The following is a 21,466-nucleotide window of genomic DNA, read 5'->3' as shown; positions in this document are numbered from 1 at the left end:
AAATTTATTGAAAATACTTTAAAAACATTCACCAATTGTGTTTTAAAATATTTTCAATGAATTTGTAAGTTTTAGGAATTTTTTGTTTTGGTAATCAGCTAAACTGGGAATAGGTAACGTTTTGAGAATTAGGGTACTTTCACACTTGCGTTATTTTCCTTCCGTTACAATCCGCCCTTTTGGGAAACAGCGGAATCCGTTAACGGATTCCGCTGTTTCCCATAGACTTGTATGGTTGACGGATTGTACCAAAAGGAGCTGCGTTGCTTCCGCTGGGCGACGCTCCGTTGCTTCCGCCCAGCGGGAGGAACGCAGCATGTAACGTTATTTTGAGCAGCGGAATCCTCTGGATTTCACTGCGCATGCTCTTTTTTTTTTTTTTTTTTTTTTTTAAAATCAAACTTTATTTTGGCTCGCGGTGGCCGAACGTTCAGCTGAGCGCCCGGCCGTCGGCAAGCGACAGCGCTCAGCTGAATGACCGGCCACCAGCATGCCCGGCCGCCGGCAAGTCACAGCGCTCAGCTGAATGACCGGCCACCAGCATGCCCGGGCGCCGGCAAGTGACACCGATCAGCTGATCACCCGGCGGCCGGCTGCAGGGAGCGATCAGCTGATCACCCGGCGGCCGGGAGCGATCAGCTGATCACCCGGCAGCCGGCTGCAGGGAGCGATCAGCTGATCACCCGGCAGCCGGGAGCGATCAGCTGATCACCCGGCGGGCGGGAGCGATCAGCTGATCACCCGGCGGCCGGCTACTGGGAGCAATCAGCTGATCACCCAGCGGCCGGCTGCAGGGAACGATCAGCTGATCGTTCACTATAGTCTGCCGCTGGTAAAACCGGGAAAAAAAAAAAAAAAAAAAATCAAAACGAATTGCGTTGTTTTGCAGCATCCGTTGCATCCGTTGTGTCACTATATGCAACACATCCGTTGCATCCGTTACACAACGCAATGCAACGGATACCGTTCAACGCAAGTGTGAAAGTAGCCTAACAGTCCAGGAAATAGCTTAATTGATGGTTCTAGTTCCTGTGAAATACAAATAAGTCTGCGGCCAGCAATAAAACTAGTCCAAAGGTTGAATGAAAAATTGGATAACATTCTGGGAGATTTATTATGACTGGACATGACAAGCGTATTGACAATTAGTCTTTGGCTTTTCTGGTATGATTGCCTGTTATGCAGATGAGTGATTATAAAGCTTTACAAGAATTTCTCAAGTCAATGATTATTAGGACACTAAACTTGCAGAATCATGTTGGATTGGCGTGCAGTATGGCAGTATACACATTGGAGAACGGGTACAATATACTAGTACAGTATATATGAAGCAAGTGTGTTTTAGTATCACACCATCTACAGAATGTAATCACAGATACCACACGAAGGCCGATGTTTTCGTTCTTAAGACACAAAGATTAGTGCTAGCTATATAAGGCAAATAAAAAGTGATCTTATAGCCTGGTACAATTTCATTACTTGAGTGTATATAAAATATATCTAAATGAGATGATCGAGACATATAAAGAATTTGACTCTTAAATCAAAAATAAACTAAAAAAAACAAAGACAAACAAAAAAAAAAAAATAATACAAAAAGACTGGCTTTGTAAATTTGTGCTCGTAAATTAAGTAATATACAAGCACAGACCGGGAACAAAGCAAGATTAAATATATTTTACAGTTTTCTGCTGTACAAAACTAAGGAGAAGGGTGTGATTATCTGGAGGAAAGGGTTTTGTTTCTGGCCCTCGGAAGATATTGGCCGAGGGAGAAAGTAATCAGATAAAAGTATTGACAAACGGCATATAAAAAAGAAAAAAACAAAATGGCAACAGAAAGGTAAAATTGACACACAGGTTTGTACAGTGAAAATTATCTAAGATTTACATACAAAATGATATACATAGGATTGCATCTAATGAATCTCTTCTTCAAGTTCTCTGTTCTTTAGTCCAGCGTTGCTCCTTATGTCATCAAATGAATAACATGCAATTATCTTGCCATTCTTAAACACTGTGCGGAGAAGATCCTAAAAGAAAAAAAGAAAAAACGCAGCATTGCAAGTGAAATCTCTGGTCAAAACTTTTATAAAGAGTACAAGCAAATAAAAACTCCTTCATTGTATCCCAAACATTTGAAAATAAAAAAAAAGTCTGCTGAACTAAATATTTTTGCTGATTTTACCCAAATAACAGGTGAAGATTTCAGATCGGAATTAAAAAAAAAAAAAATGCAATATGTCAATTTTTTCACAACTGAGAAATGCTTGATTAAATGTGTTAAAGTCAAATAAGTCGAATATCAGGGGGTAATAAGAAATTCTGAAGATCGATAGCGCGTAATATAATTTGTTTCATACCAAAAATGTCTACAGTCTAACCAAGAGATCAATAGATCTGTATATTTTAATTGTTAAGGAGAATTTCTTTCTGGAATAGTTAAAGAGAACCTGTCATCAGAAATTTAGCTTGAAACCTAAAAGTTCCCCCCTCTGCAGCTCCTGGGCTGCATTCTAGCAAGGTTCCTGTACTTTTTGTGCCCCCTTTTAAACCAAATTAAATACTTTATAAACTTGTACCTTTTGGTATGAAAATCTTGTAAATCATCCATGGGGGCGGGCTCTCTGGTGTCCGTTGCTGTCCCTCCTGCAGACTGACGTCGTCCTCCCACGCTCCATTTCGTACATCAGGACACCGCCCACTGCGCCCGAGGTGCCGCCCACGCCAGAATCCCTGGTGACGTGTGTCACAGGCACGAGTTATGGGCGGCGCTCTGATTGCATCGCAAGTGCCCGCCCATAATCTCGTGGACGCGCTGTCCCCACTGCCTCCAGCGTTCTGCGCAAGCGCACGCTGGCCAGATGACCCGACTTCACCTCCCTCCCATCTTACCCTGCAGCAGGGCAAGATGGGAAAGAGGTGACGTCGGGTCATCTGGCCAGCGAGCGCTTGCGCAGAACGCTGGAGGAAGAGGGGAAAGTGCGATCACGAGGTTATGGACGGCACTTGCTGAGGACAATCACAGCGCCGTCCATAACCTCGTGCCTGCACAAAACATCACCAGCGGTCACACGTGCACACACTGCACAGTCCCAAAGTGCATGAGCGGGACCTCGGGCGCCCAGGGGCGGCGTCCTGAGGTATGAAATTCAGCGTTGGGGCGGCGTAAAACGGCAGGAGGACAGTAAAGGACACCAGGCAGCCCGCCCCCATGGATAATTTACAAAATTTGCATAGCAAAAGGTACACGTTTATAAAAGTATTTAATTTGGTTTAAAAGGGGCCACAAAAAGTATAGAAACCTTGCTAGAATGCAGCCCAGGAGCTGCAGAGGGGGGAACTTTTAGGTTTCAAGCTAAATTTCTGATGACAGGTTCCCTTTAACAGTTTGGTGTTGTGAATTCAGGATCATTCTGTCACCATCCACGAAACTGTTCCAGTGTTGGCTGACATTCAACAAAAACCTTTTTAAATAGTTAAATTTGCTGTGACTTGTAAGCCTCTTGAAGGATAGAATGCTGCCATCGGTTTTTATGCTGCTTACACAGCTATGAAATTCCGACATCAGCAGTTTTTAACTGATTATTAAGCAGTCTTCCGGTTATACTGATTGCATATTCAGTATTACTTTGTGTATTCAGCGTACCTATATAATACAGTAATAATTTTAACATAATTGTAAACGTTCCTTACTAAATAGCGTTTTGCGGCAAAATGGACGTGACTGGAGAGAACAGATGTGATTTTTGGATTCAGCACACCAAAATTCATAGAAATCATGTTATCTTGTCAGACAAACTGATGTGGAGCAGTGTAATATGTGACTATCAAGACAGATAATTCAAGAAAGAAATGTGTGCCTCAAATATGGTCGCCCACAAACAATAAAAAAAAATAAATAGGTAAACCAAAAAAATAGACTGTTAGTCCAGACAGAGGTGGGTGACAGCAGTCAAGACTGTTTAGCTCAGTGCTACAATGGTAGCAAAAGAGGAAAGAGTTGAGTTATTGATGGCCAAAGATTACACTACCTAAAAGTAGCATCAGGTAGTGCCTTCTTAGCAGCCAGTCTGCCTCAAATTACAAGTTGTTTTTTTTTTTTTTTACTCTACTCTATGGCAAATATCAGCCCTGAGCCACGACCTGAAAAAAAAGGCAAAAGGCAGCTGGGCAGATACATACATAAATAAACCACTATCCTTTACTTCCTTCCCTCTTTAGACTTTTTTTTTGTTTTTTCCTCTCCAGTGTCAAATAGCTATAACTTTTTTTTGCACTGACAAGACCTAGGAGTGTTTTGTTTTTTTTGCAGGACATGCTACAGTTTTGAGTAATGCCATTTGTTTTAACATATAGAGTAAGGATTTTTTTTTTTATTGAACAAGTGCGGGAAAATGGTGGTGGGAAGAAACCCCCCAAAACATAGTTACATAGGTTGAAAAAAGACCAAGGTCCATCTAGTTCAACCTTCCTCCACCAGTTCTACATTTGTCACTAAATCATTTATATCCAACAATGTTGTGTGTACTGAGGAAATAATCCAGCCCTTTTTTAAAAGCTGTTCTAGTATCTGCCATTACTACCTCTTGTGGTAGGGCATTCCACAGTCTGACTGCTCTAACTGTAAAGAACCCTTTCCTATTTAGCTGCCGGAATTCCCTTTCTCCCACTCACAGCGACTGGTCCTTAGTATTGTCTTTGGAAGGAATAAGTCATGTGCCAGTCCTTTGTACATACATACAAGATCTCTGAGACGTCTTTTTTCTAAGCTAAACAAATCCGTCCTCTTATCATATAAACATTTTTTTTATTTCCATAAAAGTAGTTTTTTTTGCATGACCAGCTTTATTTTTTTTTATACAATTTTGTGGTATATACAAGGTTTTGATCAATTGTTTTAACGTATTTATTTTTTCTTTACATTTTCTGGTAATGCAACTTTTTTTTTTTTTTAATCTTTTTTCAATTTTTAAATGTTTACTGATCAGCTTAATTTTGTTTGATAGCTCAGACTATCTGAACGCAGAGGCATATTTTTTATATTTCATTGAAAGAGTTAAAGGGAACCTGTAAGCAGAAGAAGGGAATTTTGTTTACTTACCGTAAATTCCGGAGAGCTTTCACTAGATCTAACAAGTGCAAATCCTTTTCACATTGGTGAACTGGATGGGGGCAAATTGAAGGTAAGGAGATATCCTGATTGAGATGAAAAGGGGATACCACCTTAGGGAGAAATTCCGGGACCGGACACAGAACCACCTTATCCTGGTGAAAAACCAGGAAGGGGGCTTTGCATGACAACGCTGCTAGCTCCGACACTCTACGGAGCGATGTAACTGCCACTAGAAAAGCCACCTTCTGCGAAAGACGTGATAAAGAAACATCCCGCAGCGGCTCGAAAGGTGGTTTCTGAAGAGCCCTTAGGACCCTGTTAAGATCCCAGGGTTCCAGCGGCCGATTGTATGGTGGGACTATGTGGCAAACTCCCTGCAGGAATGTGCGGACCTGCGGAAGCCTGGCTAGACGCTTTTGAAAAAACACGGAAAGCGCCGATACTTGTCCTTTGAGAGAGCCAAGAGACAAACCCTTGTCCATTCCGGACTGAAGGAAGGAAAGAAACGTGGGTAAGGCAAACGGCCAGGGGGTAAAACCCTTATCAGAGCACCAGGATAAGAAGATCCTCCAAGCCCTGTGATAGATCTTGGCGGACGTTGGTTTCCTGGCCTGTCTCATAGTGGCAATGACATCTTGAGATAATCCTGAGGACGCTAGGAGCCAGGACTCAATGGCCACACAGTCAGGTTGAGGGCCGCAGAATTCAGATGGAAAAATGGCCCTTGAGACAGCAAGTCTGGACGGTCTGGGATTGCCCACGGTTGACCCACCGTGAGGTGCCACAGATCCGGGTACCACGACCTCCTCGGCCAGTCTGGAGCGACGAGGATGGCGCGACGACAGTCGGACCTGATCTTGCGTAACACTCTGGGCAGCATCGCCAGAGGAGGAAAAACATAGGGAAGTCGAAACTGCGACCAATCCTGAACTAATGCGTCCGCCGCCAGAGCTCTGTGATCTTGAGACCGTGCCATGAATTCCGGGACTTTGTTGTTGTGCCGAGACGCCATGAGATCGACGTCCGGCGTTCCCCAGCGGCAACAGATCTCTCGAAACACGTCCGGGTGAAGAGACCATTCCCCTGCGTCCATGCCCTGGCGACTGAGGAAGTCTGCTTCCCAGTTTTCTACGCCCGGGATGTGAACTGCGGAGATGGTGGAGGCTGTGGCCTCCGCCCACAGCAGAATCCGCCGAACTTCCTGGAAGGCTTGACGGCTGCGCGTGGCGCCCTGGTGGTTGATTTACGCGACCGCCGTGGCGTTGTCCGACTGTATGCGGATCTGCCTGCCCTCCAGCCACCGACGGAACGCCTTTAGGGCTAGATACACTGCCCTTATCTCCAGAACATTGATCTGAAGGGAGGACTCTGTCGGAGTCCAGGTTCCCTGAGCCCTGTGGTGGAGAAAAACCGCTCCCCACCCTGACAGACTCGCGTCCGTCGTGACCACAGCCCAGGATGGGGGTAGGAAGGATTTTCCCTTCGACAGAGAAGTGGGAAGAAGCCACCACTGAAGAGAGGTTTTGGCTGCCAGGGAAAGAGAGACGTTCCTGTCTAGGGACGTCGACCTCCTGTCCCATTTGCGGAGAATGTCCCATTGGAGTGGACGCAGATGAAACTGCGCAAAGGGGACTGCTTCCATTGCTGCCACCATCTTCCCCAGGAAGTACATGAGGCGCCTCAAGGGGTGAGACTGGCCCCGAAGAAGAGAGTGCACCCCTGTCTGCAGCGAACGCTGTTTGTCCAGCGGTAGCTTGACTATCGCTGAGAGAGTATGAAACTCCATCCCGAGGTAAGTCAGTGATTGGGTCGGTGTCAATTTTGACTTTGGAAAATTGATGATCCACCCGAACCTCTGGAGAGTCTCCAGAGCGACGGTCAGGCTGTGTTGACATGCCACCCGGGAGGGTGCCTTGACTAGGAGAAAGTCTAAGTAAGGGATCACCGAGTGGCCCTGAGAGTGTAGGACCGCCACAACGGATGCCATGACCTTGGTGAAGACCCGTGGGGCTGTCGCCAGGCCGAAAGGCAGTGCCACAAACTGAAGGTGTTCGTCCCCGATGGCGAAACGCAGGAAGCGTTGATGCTCTGGTGCGATCGGCACATGGAGATAAGCATCCCTGATGTCGATTGATGCTAGGAAGTCTCCTTGGGACATCGAAGCGATGACTGAGCGGAGAGATTCCATCCGAAACCGTCTGGTTCTCACGTGTCTGTTGAGCAGTTTGAGGTCCAGAACGGGACTGAATGATCCGTCCTTTTTTGGCACCACGAACAAATTGGAGTAAAACCCGCGACCACATTCCTGAAGGGGGACGGGGATCACGACTCCTTCTGTCTTCAGAGTGTTCACCACCTGAAAAAGTGCATCGGCTCGCTCGGGGAGCGGAGATGTTCTGAAGAAACGAGTCGGAGGACGAGAGCTGAACTCTATCCTGTAACCGTGAGACAGAATGTCTCTCACCCATCGGTCTTGGACATGTGGCCACCAGGCGTCGCAAAAGCGGGAGAGCCTGCCACCGACCGAGGATGAGGTTTGGGGAGGCCGAAAGTCATGAGGAGGCCGCTTTGGAGACAGTGCCTCCGGCGGTCTTTGGCGGACGTGACTTAGACCGCCATGCATAAGAGTTCCTCTGGCTCTTCTGTGGCCTGTTGGACGAGGAGGATTGGGCTCTGGTTGAGGGCCGAAAGGACCAAAACCTCGATTGAATTTTCCGTTGCTGAGGTCTGTTTGGTTTGGACTGGGGTAAGGACGAGTCCTTTCCCTTGGATTGCTTAATAATTTCATCCAATCGCTTGCCAAACAATCAGTCGCCAGAAAACGGCAAACCGGTTAAGAACTTCTTGGAAGCCGAGTCTGCCTTCCATTCGCGTAGCCACATGGCCCTGCGGACTGCCACCGAATTGGCGGACGCTACCGCTGTACGGCTAGCAGAGTCCAGGACGGCATTCATGGCGTAGGATGAAAATACCGACGCCTGAGACGTCAAAGACGCAACTTGCGGAGCAGAGGTACGTGTGACCGCATTAATCTCAGACAGACAAGCTGAGATAGCTTGGAGTGCCCACACTGCTGCAAAGGCCGGGGCAAAAGACGCGCCTGTGGCTTCATAGATGGATTTCATCAGGAGCTCTATCTGCCTGTCAGTGGCATCCTTGAGCGATGAGCCATCTGCCACTGATACTACAGATCTAGCCGCCAGTCTAGAGACTGGAGGATCCACCTTGGGACATTGAGCCCAACCCTTAACAACGTCAGAGGGGAAGGGGTAACGTGTGTCAATAAGGCGCTTAGTAAAGCGCTTGTCCGGAAATGCTCTGTGCTTCTGGACAGCATCTCTGAAGTTAGAGTGATCGAAAAACGCACTCCGTGTACGTTTGGGAAACCTAAACTGGTGTTTCTCCTGCTGCGAAGCCGACTCCTCTATAGGTGGAGTTGGGGGAGAAAGATCTAGCACCTGGTTGATGGACGCTATAAGTTGTCATTTACTATGGCGTCCCCTTCAGGTGTATCAAGATTGAGAGCAACGTCAGGGTCAGAGCCCTGAGTAGCGACATCTGCCTCATCCTCCAGAGAGTCCTCAAGCTGAGACCCCGAGCAGCGTGAGGAAGTCGGGGAAGATTCCCAGCGAGCCCGCTTAGCCGGTCTGGGACTGTGGTCTGTGCCGGAGTCCTCCACGTGAGACCTAGGGGCCACCCCGGGAGCACGCTGCAGCGCAGACCGAGAGGGGCCTGGGGGCGATGATCCCACAGTGCCCGGGGCCTGTGTAAGGACCGATCTGGACTGCAAGGCTTCTAGTATCTTAGCAGACCATTTATCCATAGACTGAGCCATGGATTGTGAAAGCGACTCAGAGTTTCTCAGCCAAAACTGCAAACTCTGTCCTTGCCACCTGGACAGGGGGAGCCGGCGGTTCTGCCTGAGCCGAGGGTCCCACCAGCGCCCGAGGCTCCAGCTGAGCGAGTGCTACAGGGGCCGAGCATTGCTCACAGTGAGGGTAGGTGGAACCTGCAGGTAACATAGCCGCACAAGAGGTACAGGTTGCAAAATAACCCTGTGTCTTGGCACCCTTGCTCCTTGTGAACGACATGCTGCTGTCTCCTAGGAGAGTGATCACTGAGGGTATATAGCCAAAAGCAAAACAATGCGGCCGAACAGAGAAAATGTATACAGAGATATATATATATATATATATATATATATATATATATATATATATATATATATATATATATATATATATATATATATATATATATATATATATATATATATATATATATATATATATATATATATATATACACACATATATATATATATATATATATATATATATATATATACACACATATATATATATATATATATATATATATATACACACACACACACACACACTTCGGCACCCTAGGGGGACCAGCACCGGGTGACCGGTGTGGCTTACCGACCGCCCAAAGCGGTTGTGTGTCCACCAGATTCCCTGCCTTGGGCCTCCCAGAGCTGCAGAGCTCGTTCCTGAAATCCTCCACCGGCAGAATGATTGTAAAAATGGCTGCCGGAGCTCTCAGGGGAGGAGGGAGCCGTGGGCGGCGACTAATAAAGTGCGGGAATCTGGTGCCCCAGAGTGATCAGTGAGGGGGGAGGAGGACACCTAAAGTATGCTCCAGCCCTCACTGTCGACGTCAGGTCGACCGTCCCGCCCTTACCCCTGACTGGCAGGACCGGGGGCGGGAGTTATGGTACTAGGCCGCATGAAGCCGGGGACTAAATTTAATACCGCGGCCGGCAAACAGGCGCGGTCGGCGCGGTAGTCCCGGTCGTCATAAAAAAACAGCCGGCTGCAGCGTCTGTGACACGAGCGCTCCATGCGCCGTCCCCAAGGGGACACAGAGTACCTTTTGGATGCAGGGCCTGTCCCTGATGATATCAAGTCTCCTGTCCGGCAGATTCCCACAGGGGCTGCGGAGGGAGCCCAGTTCCAGTGCATGGATGACCGGTGAGGATCCCACTTCTCCCAGAGCCTCTAAGGGATGGGGAAGGAAAACGGCATGTGGCTCCAGCCTCTGTACCCGCAATGGGTACCTCAACCTTAACAGCACCGCCGACTTAGTGGGGTGAGAAGGGAGCATGCCGGGGGCCCAGGGGCCCTCTTTTCGTCCATCCGATACAATCAGCAGCTGCTGCTGACTAAAATGTGGAGGTTGCGTGAATGTGTGCCTCCTTCAACACAAAGCATAAAACTTAGGAGCCCGTGAGGCACGGGAGGGTGTATAGGCAGAGGGGAGGGGTTACACTTTTTAAAGTGTAATACTTTGTGTGGCCTCCGGAGGCAGAAGCTATACACCCAATTGTCTGGGTCTCCCAATGGAGCGACAAAGAAATTTTGCTTTAAACCTAAAAGTTTCCCTTCTGCAGCAGCTGGGCTGCATTCTAGCAAGGTCTCTATAGTTTTTGTGCCCCCTTTTAGACCAAATTAAGTACTTTATAAAGTTGTACCTTTTGGTATTCAAATCTTCTAAATTGTCCATGGGGGCGGGCTGTCTGGTGTCCGTTACTGTCCCTCCTGACGATTTACACTGTCCCCAAACTCTCCATTTCATACCTCAAGACGCCGCCCAGTGCGCCCGTTTTCCCGCGCATGCGCCGTGCGACTGTACCTGGACTGTGCACTGTGTGCACAGTGTGACCGCTGGTGACGTGTTGCGCAGGCACGAGATTATGGGCGGTGCCCGCCCGTAATCTTGTGCCCGCGCTTTCCCCTCTGCCTCCAGCGTTCTGCGCAAGCGCTGGCCAGATGACCCAACGTCACCTCTTTCCCATCTTGCCCTGGAGCAGGAAATAGATGGGAGGAGCGGAGCAGGACACCACCGGTTACGAGAGGCGACGTCGGGTCATCTGGCCAGCGCTTGCGCAGAACGCTGGAGGCAGAGAAAAAAGGGCGGGAACGAGATTATGGGCGGGCACTTGCTGATGACAATCACAGCGCCGCCCATAATCTCATGCCTGCGCAACACATCACCAGTGGTCACACAGTGCACAGTCCCGGTACAGTCGCACGGCGCATGCGCGGGACCACGGGCGCACTGGGCAGCGTCTTGAGGTATGAAATGGAGCGTTGGGGGACGGCGTAAATCGGCAGGAGGGTCAGTAACGAACACCAGACAGCCCGCCCCCATGGATAATTTAGAAGATTTGCATACCAAAAGGTACAACTTTATAAAAAGAATTTAATTTGGTCTAAAAGTGGGCACAAAAACTATAGGAACCTTTCTAGAATGCAGCACAGGAACTGCAGAAGGGGAAACTTTTAGGTTTAGAGCAAAATTTCTGCTGACAGGTTCCCTTTAAGAAGCAATCTGTACATCTATGTAGGATATAAATTGTTGCTTCACTTACTGGTCCATATTCCTCCAGATCACCTTTGCCTTCTTCAAGGGTCACAAACTCATTTGAGGGAGTTCTGTGAAGAGACAGTCGCCCTTTCTTTGATCTTTTATTTGGATCAGCCACAGGATCTTTAAACACATTTACCTGCAAAGTATAGTATACATAGGTTTAGATACAGAAAAAAATAAAAAGTGAAACTAGCTTAGCTGGTCCGATAATATGTTTGTTTGCATACCCCAAGGCCATTTGTCACCACATAGCTGCATTTAAACGAGCAGTTTAATAGGTCTCGGGTAAGTTTCTGTAGGAGAGCCCCTCCAGATCCAAACGCAATATTCTCAATACTCCATTTATGTTTCTTCATTCCCTCTACAATCTGAAAATTACATCAATATTAAATAAAATAATTAGGTCAGCAAATAAAATTTATATTATATATATATATATATATATATATATATATATATTTATTTAATAAATATCTATACATATATTGCGTTCGCCAATATAGTTAAGCTCTGCGGTAGAGCAGGGAGACTTATGCTCTGCTTTGTAGACCGCTTATATCTTTAAGACTGCAGTAGTGATGAGCGAGCACGGCTATGCTCAGTACTCTGTACACAAGTAGAGTCCATCTGATCTTCCAACTACTCTTAAGAGTATAATAGAAGTTAATGAGGAAAGCTAGCATTTTTCAGGAAAAATGCTAGCATTCCTCATTGACTTCCATTATACTCAGTACAAGAGATGAGCTCGTCCAAGCTTCAAACTACTGTATTTTTCTGACTATAAGACACACTTTTTTTCGCCCAAACGTTGGGGGGGAAAGTGGGGGTGCGCCTTATATTCTGAATGTAGGGCTGCGGGGAATGAGGGTGCTGCGGTGGAGCGGGTCATCGGGGGCATGAGTTGGGTGCAGCAGCCTGTCGTGACCACGTGGGCCCGCTCATTTCATATGCACGCCCATCCTCCCACCCATCTCAGCGCTGAAGCCGGCGCTGACAGGTGGGCGGGGTGATGCGCGCATAGTAAACAGCCGGCCCGCATGATCATCCCTGGCAACTACAGGCTGGAATGATCATGTGCGTCTGTATTCACTGCCCCCCACCCATCATCAGCGTGGGTTGCAGTGAATCAGTATACTCACCGACAACGATCCCTGCAGCACCGCGATCTCCTCCTGTCTGCCGACCGTGGCTGTGTCGAGACTAGCGGTGCTCCCCGGGATGACGTCATCGCTGTGCGCACGTGTCCACACACAGCCGCGTCCGGCACAGACAGGAGGACATCGCGATGCTGCAGGGAACGTGGCGGGCTCCACACAGGAAAGCAGGGCTGCTGCTGGCACAGACGGGAGGAGGAGCGATGCTACGTGGAGCGAGGAAAGAGGAGTATAAACGTTCAGTTTTTTTGTGTGCCACAGGATACGGCCATATAGCAGGATAGGAGTATATAGCAGGATGATTGCATATACCAGGATGGGAATATATTTTGAGCAGGATGGGAGTATATAGCAGGGTGGGGGTATAATGCAGGATGACGGCATATAGCAGGATGGGGGTATATAGCAGGATGGGGGCACATAGCAGGATGCGGCCATACACCAAGATGGGGTATATAGCAGGATGCGGCCATACGCCAGAATGGGGTATATAGCAAGATGCGGCCATACACTAAGATGGTGTATACAGCAGAATGCGGCCATATGCCAGGATTGGGTATGTAGGAGGATGGGAGCACATATCAGGATGGCAATATATAGCAGGAAGTGGTCTATACCAGGATGGCAGTATATAGCAGGAAGTGGTCTATACCAGGATGAGGGACAAAAATATATTATATATATATAATAATATGTGTGTGTGTGTGTGTATGTGTGTATGTGTGTATGTGTGTATGTGTGTATGTGTGTATGTGTGTATGTGTGTATGTGTGTATGTGTGTATGTATATATATATATATATATATATATATATATATATATATATATATATGTATGTATGTATGTATGTATGTATGTATGTATGTATGTACGTTATGTACGTACATACATACATACATACATACATACATACATACATACATACATACATACATACATACATACATACATACATATATATATATATATATATATATATATATACACACATAAGGCAGGAAGATAATTACCAGTATGGGGTACCTGAGTTAAAGAATTTGGGGAGATTACCCCCATAACAGTGTCAGCAGCAGATCCTCACCCCATAACAATATGTCATGACCACATTTTTTTCTTAAAAAATTATTTTCCCATTTTCCTCCTCTAAAACCAGGGTGCGTCTTTTGGTCCGGTGCGTCTTATAGTCCGAAAAATACGGTACTCTTTAAGAGTACAGTGCACCTGAGCATGGTAGTGCTCACTCATCACTAGACTGCAATCTGTAGAGTGGCAGAGTGATGCACTGGCTGAGGCACCAGCACAGGACGTCAGAGTCCAGACACTGACATCTTGCCGTGCTGGGACTCTGACTTACTGTGTGCGAGCCGGCGCAATGCAATCACATTAGTCTACCCACTCTCAGGATCCTGGATTAGGCAAGAATATGATGTTTTTCTATTTTAAATTGAAAAGTGTAGTTTGACTGTGGGGGCATCAAAGTATGGGGGATCTTCATACAGTGAGGGAGCTACTGTGGGAGTGTCCTCATAGATTGTAGGAACTACTGTGATGGCAACTTATAAAGTACAAAAAGAAGGGAATTTTGTTTACTTACCGTAAATTCCTTTTCTTCTAGCTCCTATTGGGAGACCCAGACAATTGGGTGTATAGCTTCTGCCTCCGGAGGCCACACAAAGTATTACACTTTAAAAGTGTAACCCCTCCCCTCTGCCTATACACCCTCCCGTGCATCACGGGCTCCTCAGTTTTGGTGCAAAAGCAGGAAGGAGGAAACTTATAAATTGGTCTAAGGTAAATTCAATCCGAAGGATGTTCGGAGAACTGAAACCATGAACCAAAAGAACAATTCAACATGAACAACATGTGTACACAAAAGAACAACCAGCCCGAAGGGAACAGGGGCGGGTGCTGGGTCTCCCAATAGGAGCTAGAAGAAAAGGAATTTACGGTAAGTAAACAAAATTCCCTTCTTTGTCGCTCCATTGGGAGACCCAGACAATTGGGACGTCCAAAAGCAGTCCCTGGGTGGGTAAAGAATACCTCGATAAAAAGAGCCGAAAACGGCCCCCTCTTACAGGTGGGCAACCGCCGCCTGAAGGACTCGCCTACCTAGACTGGCATCTGCCGAAGCATAGGTATGCACCTGATCGTGTTTCGTGAAAGTGTGCAGACTAGACCAGGTAGCTGCCTGACACACCTGCTGAGCCGTAGCCCGGTGCCGCAATGCCCAGGACGCACCCACGGCTCTGGTAGAATGGGCTTTCAGCCCTGAAGGAATCGGAAGCCCAGAAGAACGGTAGGCTTCAAGAATCGGTTCCTTGATCCACCGAGCCAAGGTTGACTTGGAAGCCTGCGAACCCTTACGCTGGCCAGCGACAAGGACAAAGAGCGCATCTGAACGGCGCAGGGGTGCCGTGCGAGACACGTAGAACCGGAGTGCCCTCACTAGATCTAATGAGTGCAAATCCTTTTCACATTGGTGAATTCGATTAGGGCAAAATGAAGGTAAGGAGATATCCTGATTGAGATGAAAAGGGGATACCACCTTAGGGAGAAATTCCGGGACAGGACGCAGAACCACCTTATCCTGGTGAAAAACCAGGAAGGGGGCTTTGCATGACAGCGCTGCAAGCTCCGACACTCTTCGGAGTGATGTAACTGCCACTAGAAATGCCACCTTCTGCGAAAGACGTGATAAAGAAACCTCCCGCAGCGGCTCGAAAGGTGGTTTCTGAAGAGCCGTTAGCACCCTGTTAAGGTCCCAGGGTTCCAGCGGACGCTTGTAAGGTGGGATTATGTGGCAAACTCCCTGCAGGAACGTGCGGACCTGCGGAAGCCTGGCCAGGCGCTTTTGAAAAAATACGGAGAGCGCCGATACTTGTCCCTTGAGAGAGCAGAGTGACAAACCCTTGTCCATTCCGGATTGAAGGAATGAAAGAAAAGTGGGTAAGGCAAACGGCCAGGGAGTAAACCCATTATCAGAGCACCAGGATAAGAAGATCCGACAAGATCTGTAATAGATCTTGGCAGACGTTGGTTTCCTGGCCTGTCTCATAGTGGCAATGACATCCTGAGACAATCCTGAAGACGCTAGGAGCCAGGACTCAATGGCCACACAGTCAGGTTGAGGGCCACAGAATTCAGATGGAAAAACGGCCCTTGTGACAGCAAGTCTGGGCGGTCTGGAAGCGCCCACGGTTGACCCACCGTGAGATGCCACAGATCCGGGTACCACGATCGCCTCGGCCAATCTGGAGCGACGAGAATGGCGCGACGACAGTCGGACCTGATCTTGCGTAACACTCTGGGCAGCATCGCCAGAGGAGGAAATACATAAGGCAGTGGAAACTGCGACCAATCCTGAACTAATGCGTCCGCCGCCAGAGCTCTGTGATCCTGAGACCGTGCCATGAAGGCCGGGACCTTGTTGTTGTGTCGTGACGCCATGAGTTCGACGTCCGGCGTTCCCCAGCGGCAACAGATCTCTCGAAACACGTCTGGGTGAAGAGACCATTCCCCCGCGTCCATGCCCTGACGACTGAGGAAATCTGCTTCCCAGTTTTCTACGCCCGGGATGTAAACTGCGGAGATCGTGGAGGCTGTGGCTTCCACCCACTGCAGAATCCGCCTGACTTCCTGGAAGGCCCACAAAGCATAAAACTGAGGAGCCCGTGATGCACGGGAGGGTGTATAGGCAGAGGGGAGGGGTTACACTTTTAAAGTGTAATACTTTGTGTGGCCTCCGGAGGCAGAAGCTATACACCCAATTGTCTGGGTCTTCCAATGGAGCGACAAAGAAATGTTGGCGATAATGTAAGGGTCATCCCGCACTGTGGGAGCCTTTATATAGAATAGGACCATCAAATTGTTGGGCCATTCTACAGTGTGGGGGGGTCTACTTAGGGACCTTCCTACAGTGCGGGAGACATACGATGCAGAAGCTAATGCTGAGGGCTCCACAGTGTGTGGGCTACTGTGGGGGGGGGGGGTGTCACAATATGGTGTTGTGGGGGGGGGGAAGCTGTTGGCCCATCATAATATGTACATGGGAGCTGTACATGCGGGTATTCAGGGAGACACTTAAATATTAGACACTTAGGAAGTATTATTATAGGGGCACTCAGAGTATTGTGATATTCTAAAAGTGCACGAGGAATGTAATTTTTTTAGGGGCAAAAATGTGGTTACTGTTTTCTAACACAACTTGCACAGGGCATTAATATTTTTAAAGGGGTAATTTTACTCTATAGAGGACACGAGAGTTATTTTGCTAAGTAAAAGGTACAGTGGTGGGCATTGCCAAATGGGGCAGTAAGAGGAGCACTGTTTTTGTACCATACGGCCAGCATTGGGGTGTCAGCAGGATGAGGAGTTTGTGCAGATTCAGAATAGATGGGGATGGTGCCGGAAATGGGAGAAGTCAAATGTATATTTGTTGTAATCTCTGCAGAAGAGTTGCAGCTGGAGAAGTTGTTGTGTCGGTCTGGGCCAGATGGAAAAGATGGGAGAAGTGAATTACTTCATCACAAAAAACATCAACATTAAGTCACCATCTATAACTGTACTGTAATCTCACATTTTGCAGGACTAGTATCTAACTATTTGGTCACCATATGGAGGTAATATCAGTGTCTGTTTTTGTGTACAGATTTATTTTCAGTAACAAAATAGTCATCTGCTCAGGTTCCCCTATACTTATGATTGGTCTGCGCCACCGTAGCTGTGATCACAGCTACCTCGTTAAGGGCCCACTCAAATGTCCCCTCGACCCCCTCCCAGCTGAACCCCTAACCTAAACCATATTGTAATATTATATTTAATACCATTGAAGTGAATGGTAGCTTGATAATATTAATTGGTCTGCCATTATAACAAATCTTATTGGGCTATACTCTATGTGCATATTGAGGTGATCTTTTTGAAATTGGCTTTATTATTTTTTATTTCTTAAAATATAAAGTGCTGAAAATGTCACTTTTTTTGTTAAAACCCCCACCCAAGAATAATCCCTTTACATAAAGCCAGAAACACAGCATTTTGTTAACGCATTGGTGGAAAATTTGTAATACGGCCCTTACTTCTTGCAGAGTATTTATATCCACGCCATCGCCTTGTATCACACGTATATAAGGTGGTAAAACTTTGTAACCTCTTGAATTTTCTTCCAGAGGAAATTTCTTCCCTAAAATCTCTAGCACCTAAAAATCAAATATTGCAGCTTTAAAGAACAAAATTAAAAAATATAGAAAATAACGCCACAATATCAAAATGATATAAAAACAAAAACTATACATGAAAAATGTAGAAGAGTGAAATATATTCCACTTTTGCTGAATCTTACCTTTAAGACTGTATCTAGGGGATCCCCGGAGTCTGGTCGAATTATCAAAGGAGCATCCGGACTCCTTGATTCTATTAAACTCCGTAAATCTTCTCCCCAAATTTGCTCGCAGGCATTGTAAATATCATAGCTGTCGCTCACCACAGAGACTGGTACTGAAGAAAACTGTGTGACAATGTGTTTAAAAGCATCTTTCTCGTGGTCTTTTCCCCAGGCAGTAATTGTACTGTAACATATGAATACAATGTAAATGTAAGAACATTGGGGGCAGTAATACACCTAAAGGGAAACTATCATAAGAATATTGCCTATTGTTTAAATGTATATTTACATTTATTTTTTTCCTTTCAGATCACAGTCCGTATTAAAAATAAAAGTAAAAATCTTGCAATTTTTCACACTTGCATTTTTAAATTATCTTCCAATTTCAGGAAAAACATGTACATTAGGAGCAATGAATGGAGTTCAACCATTTTTTTTGTATTGAACCATCTCATGAGCATAGGAAAAAGGTCATTGTGAAAGGAAGCAGGGTCTACTGTGGCCACCTCTTTTGAATGGTGAATCATCCCTTATCAGTTGTGTAAAGCCATGATAATGGTCATTGTAATCTTGCCTTTGATGATAATGAGACCACAGAAAATGTATTCTTGAAACTAGTCAGAGCATTCACATAAAGGTATCGTCACACTAAAGGCCCCGTCACACTAAGCAACATCGCTAGCAACATCGCTGGTAACGAACAACTTTTGTGACGTTGCTAGTGATGTCGCTGTGTGTGACATCCAGCAACAACCTGGCCCCTGCTGTGAGGTCGTTGGTTGTTGCTGAATGTCCTGGGCCATTTTTTAGTAGTTGCTGTCCTGCTGTGAAGCACAGATCGCTGTGTGTGACAGCGAGACAGCAACAACTAAATGTGCAGGCAGCAGGAGCCAGCTTCTGCTGAGGCTGGTAACTAATGTAAACATCGGGTAACCAAGAAGCCCTGTCCTTGGTTACCCGATATTTACCTTTAATACCAGCCTCCTCCGCTCTCACTGCCTGTGCTGCCGGCTCCTGCTCTGTGCACATGTAGCTGCAGCACACATCAGGTAATTAACCCGATGTGTGCTGTAACTAGGAGAGCAAGGAGCCAGCACTAAGCAGTGTGCGCTGCTCCCTGCTCTGTGCACATTTAGCTGCAGCACACATCAGGCAATTAACCCGATGTGTGCTGTAACTAGGAGAGCAAGGAGCCAGCGCTCAGTGTGCGCTGCTCCCTGCTCTGTGCACATTTAGCTGCAGCACACATCGGGTTAATTAACCTGATGTGTGCTGTAACTAGGAGACTGGGGGCTGGTCACTGGTTGCTGGTGAGCTCACCAGCAACTCGTGTAGCCACGCTCCAGCGATCCCTGCCAGGTCAGGTTGCTGGTGGGATCGCTGGAGCGTCGCAGTGTGACAGCTCACCAGCAACCTCCTAGCAACTTACCAGCGATCCCTATCGTTGTTGGGATCGCTGGTAAGTTGCTTAGTGTGACTGGACCTTAAGCGACGCTCCAGCAACCTGACCTGGCAGGGATCGCTGGAGCGTGGCTACACTGGTTGCTGGTGAACTGTCAAACAGGCAGCTCTCACCAGCAACCAGTGATCAGCCCCCAGCGATGCGTGGAAGCAATGCTGCGCTTGGTAACTAAGGTAAATATCGGGTAACCAACCCGATATTTACCTTGGTTACCAGCGCACACTGCTTAGCGCTGGCTCCCTGCACTCCTAGCCAGAGTACACATCGGGTTAATTACCCGATGTGTACTCCAGCTACGTGTGCAGAGAGCAGGGAGCAGGGAGCCAGCGCTGACAGCGTGAGAGCGACGGACGCTGGTAACAAAGGTAAATATCGGGTAACCAAGAAAGGGCTTCTTTGTTACCCAATATTTACCGTGGTTACCAGCGTCCGCAGAAGCTGGCTCCTGCTCACTGCACATTTAGTTGTTGCTCTCTCGATGTCACACACAGCGATGTGTGCTTCTCAGCGGGAGAGCACCAACTAAAAAATGGTCCAGGACATTCAGCAACAACCGGCGACATCACAGCAGGGGCCAGGTTGTTGCTGGATGTCACACACAGCAACATTGCTAGCAACAGCGCTGTTGCGTCACAAAAGTCGTGCCTCAGCAGCGATGTTGCTAGCGATGTTGCTTAGTGAGACGTGGCCTTAACGCCAACACACAGTGATTACTTCTTCGGTTATTGTGAGTACGAGCCAGAAATAACAGATCACAGCACACTCGGCCACAGTGGCTGTATCATATGAACTCTATCGCAACTAATCCTGGAGCCTAGGGGGCCCAAAATGGCAGTTGGACACATATGAAAAGATCAATATTGTTAAAGACTGTCATGTTTGGGTGCTTTGTACTCCTAACGAGCAGTTGGATGGGCTTGACGCGTACAATTTAAATCAATGGGGAACACGAGCATTTTTCCAGAAGATCTTCCCACAAAATGCTAAAGTTCCTACCAAGTAAACAAATCAAACGCGTACAAGTAAGGAGCACCCGAACATAGTAGTGCTCACTCATCACTTTTAAAGACTCATAATAGTTAGACTGAAGTAACACCACTAATCAGCGCTCCTTACAAAGGGTCACTGGCCTACGGCACCAGTCTGACAGTCAGCTAAGAACTATGTGCGCTCTCAGTCTGAATACTAGATATATCATCTGAAGCTGGTGGTGGACTAACTATGCAGTTTCAAGCAAATTAGAAGACCAGTGATCAGTCAGGTAAATAGGTATGCCTGATGTACAAAAAAAAATAAAGTGCATATCTGTAGTTCAATTCTTTGAGAAGTATTAGTTTTCCAAGATGTTTTAAAATAGGATGAATTTGAGTATGACTGCAACTATGCAAACAAAAGAATACAGCAGCAACCTATGCGCCAAAATGTATCTAGACATTGAATATGTGAAATTTGAACTACATTACTGCTATATATTATCTTAATTTTGGTAATTATATTCTATATAGCAGTACTGTAGTTCAAATTTTATATATTCCCTGTCTGCATACAGTTTAGCACTCCGAGTGCTGCTGTATTCTTTTGTTTGTATAGTAGCAGTCATAGCAGCCTGCATCTGTTCACACTTGTTTTATCCTGTTCAGAGGTGCTAGTCAGTTTTTTGTAGTATAATGCTAGAGGTTTTGACTGCTTCTTTTTCTGATTGAGCACTCCTCCCAACAGGCTAAGGCTCACATCAGCAGTATTTTGTGGCAAAACCGGATCCTTTACAAATGCGTTTAAGTTAAATTAATTTCCAATGGAATCGCGGCAAGATGCGGTTGCGTGCGTCACACACAACCACATTTGACCGCATCTTGCCGCGATTCCATTGGAAATGAATTGAACTGAAACACATTTGTAACGGATCCAGTTTTGCAGCAAAATACCGCTGATGTGAGCTGAGCCTAAGGGGAC

The 21,466-nt window shown here is 46.8% G+C and overlaps 1 protein-coding gene across 1 annotated transcript in view; it reads right to left on the bottom strand.

Annotated features, from left to right (window-relative positions):
- Window positions 1-397: 397 nt before the first annotated feature.
- The window catches only part of NAMPT (nicotinamide phosphoribosyltransferase), an 88,428-nt gene continuing 67,359 nt past the window's right edge, over window positions 398-21,466 (bottom strand). The window contains exons 7-11 of the mRNA XM_075345160.1: window positions 18,010-18,235; window positions 17,747-17,866; window positions 11,742-11,882; window positions 11,516-11,650; window positions 398-2,032 (exon numbers count right to left, since the gene is read on the bottom strand). Of these exons, the coding sequence (XP_075201275.1) occupies window positions 1,919-2,032; window positions 11,516-11,650; window positions 11,742-11,882; window positions 17,747-17,866; window positions 18,010-18,235 (736 nt within the window). The 3' untranslated portion in view covers window positions 398-1,918. The remainder of the gene's footprint in view (window positions 2,033-11,515; window positions 11,651-11,741; window positions 11,883-17,746; window positions 17,867-18,009; window positions 18,236-21,466) is intronic.

The sequence above is a fragment of the Anomaloglossus baeobatrachus genome, chromosome 4 (genome assembly GCF_048569485.1).
Source record: "Anomaloglossus baeobatrachus isolate aAnoBae1 chromosome 4, aAnoBae1.hap1, whole genome shotgun sequence".
NCBI lineage: Eukaryota > Metazoa > Chordata > Amphibia > Anura > Aromobatidae > Anomaloglossus > Anomaloglossus baeobatrachus.
The sequence above is the reverse complement of the archived record's forward strand: the minus strand, read 5'-3'. Positions and strand labels throughout refer to the sequence as shown.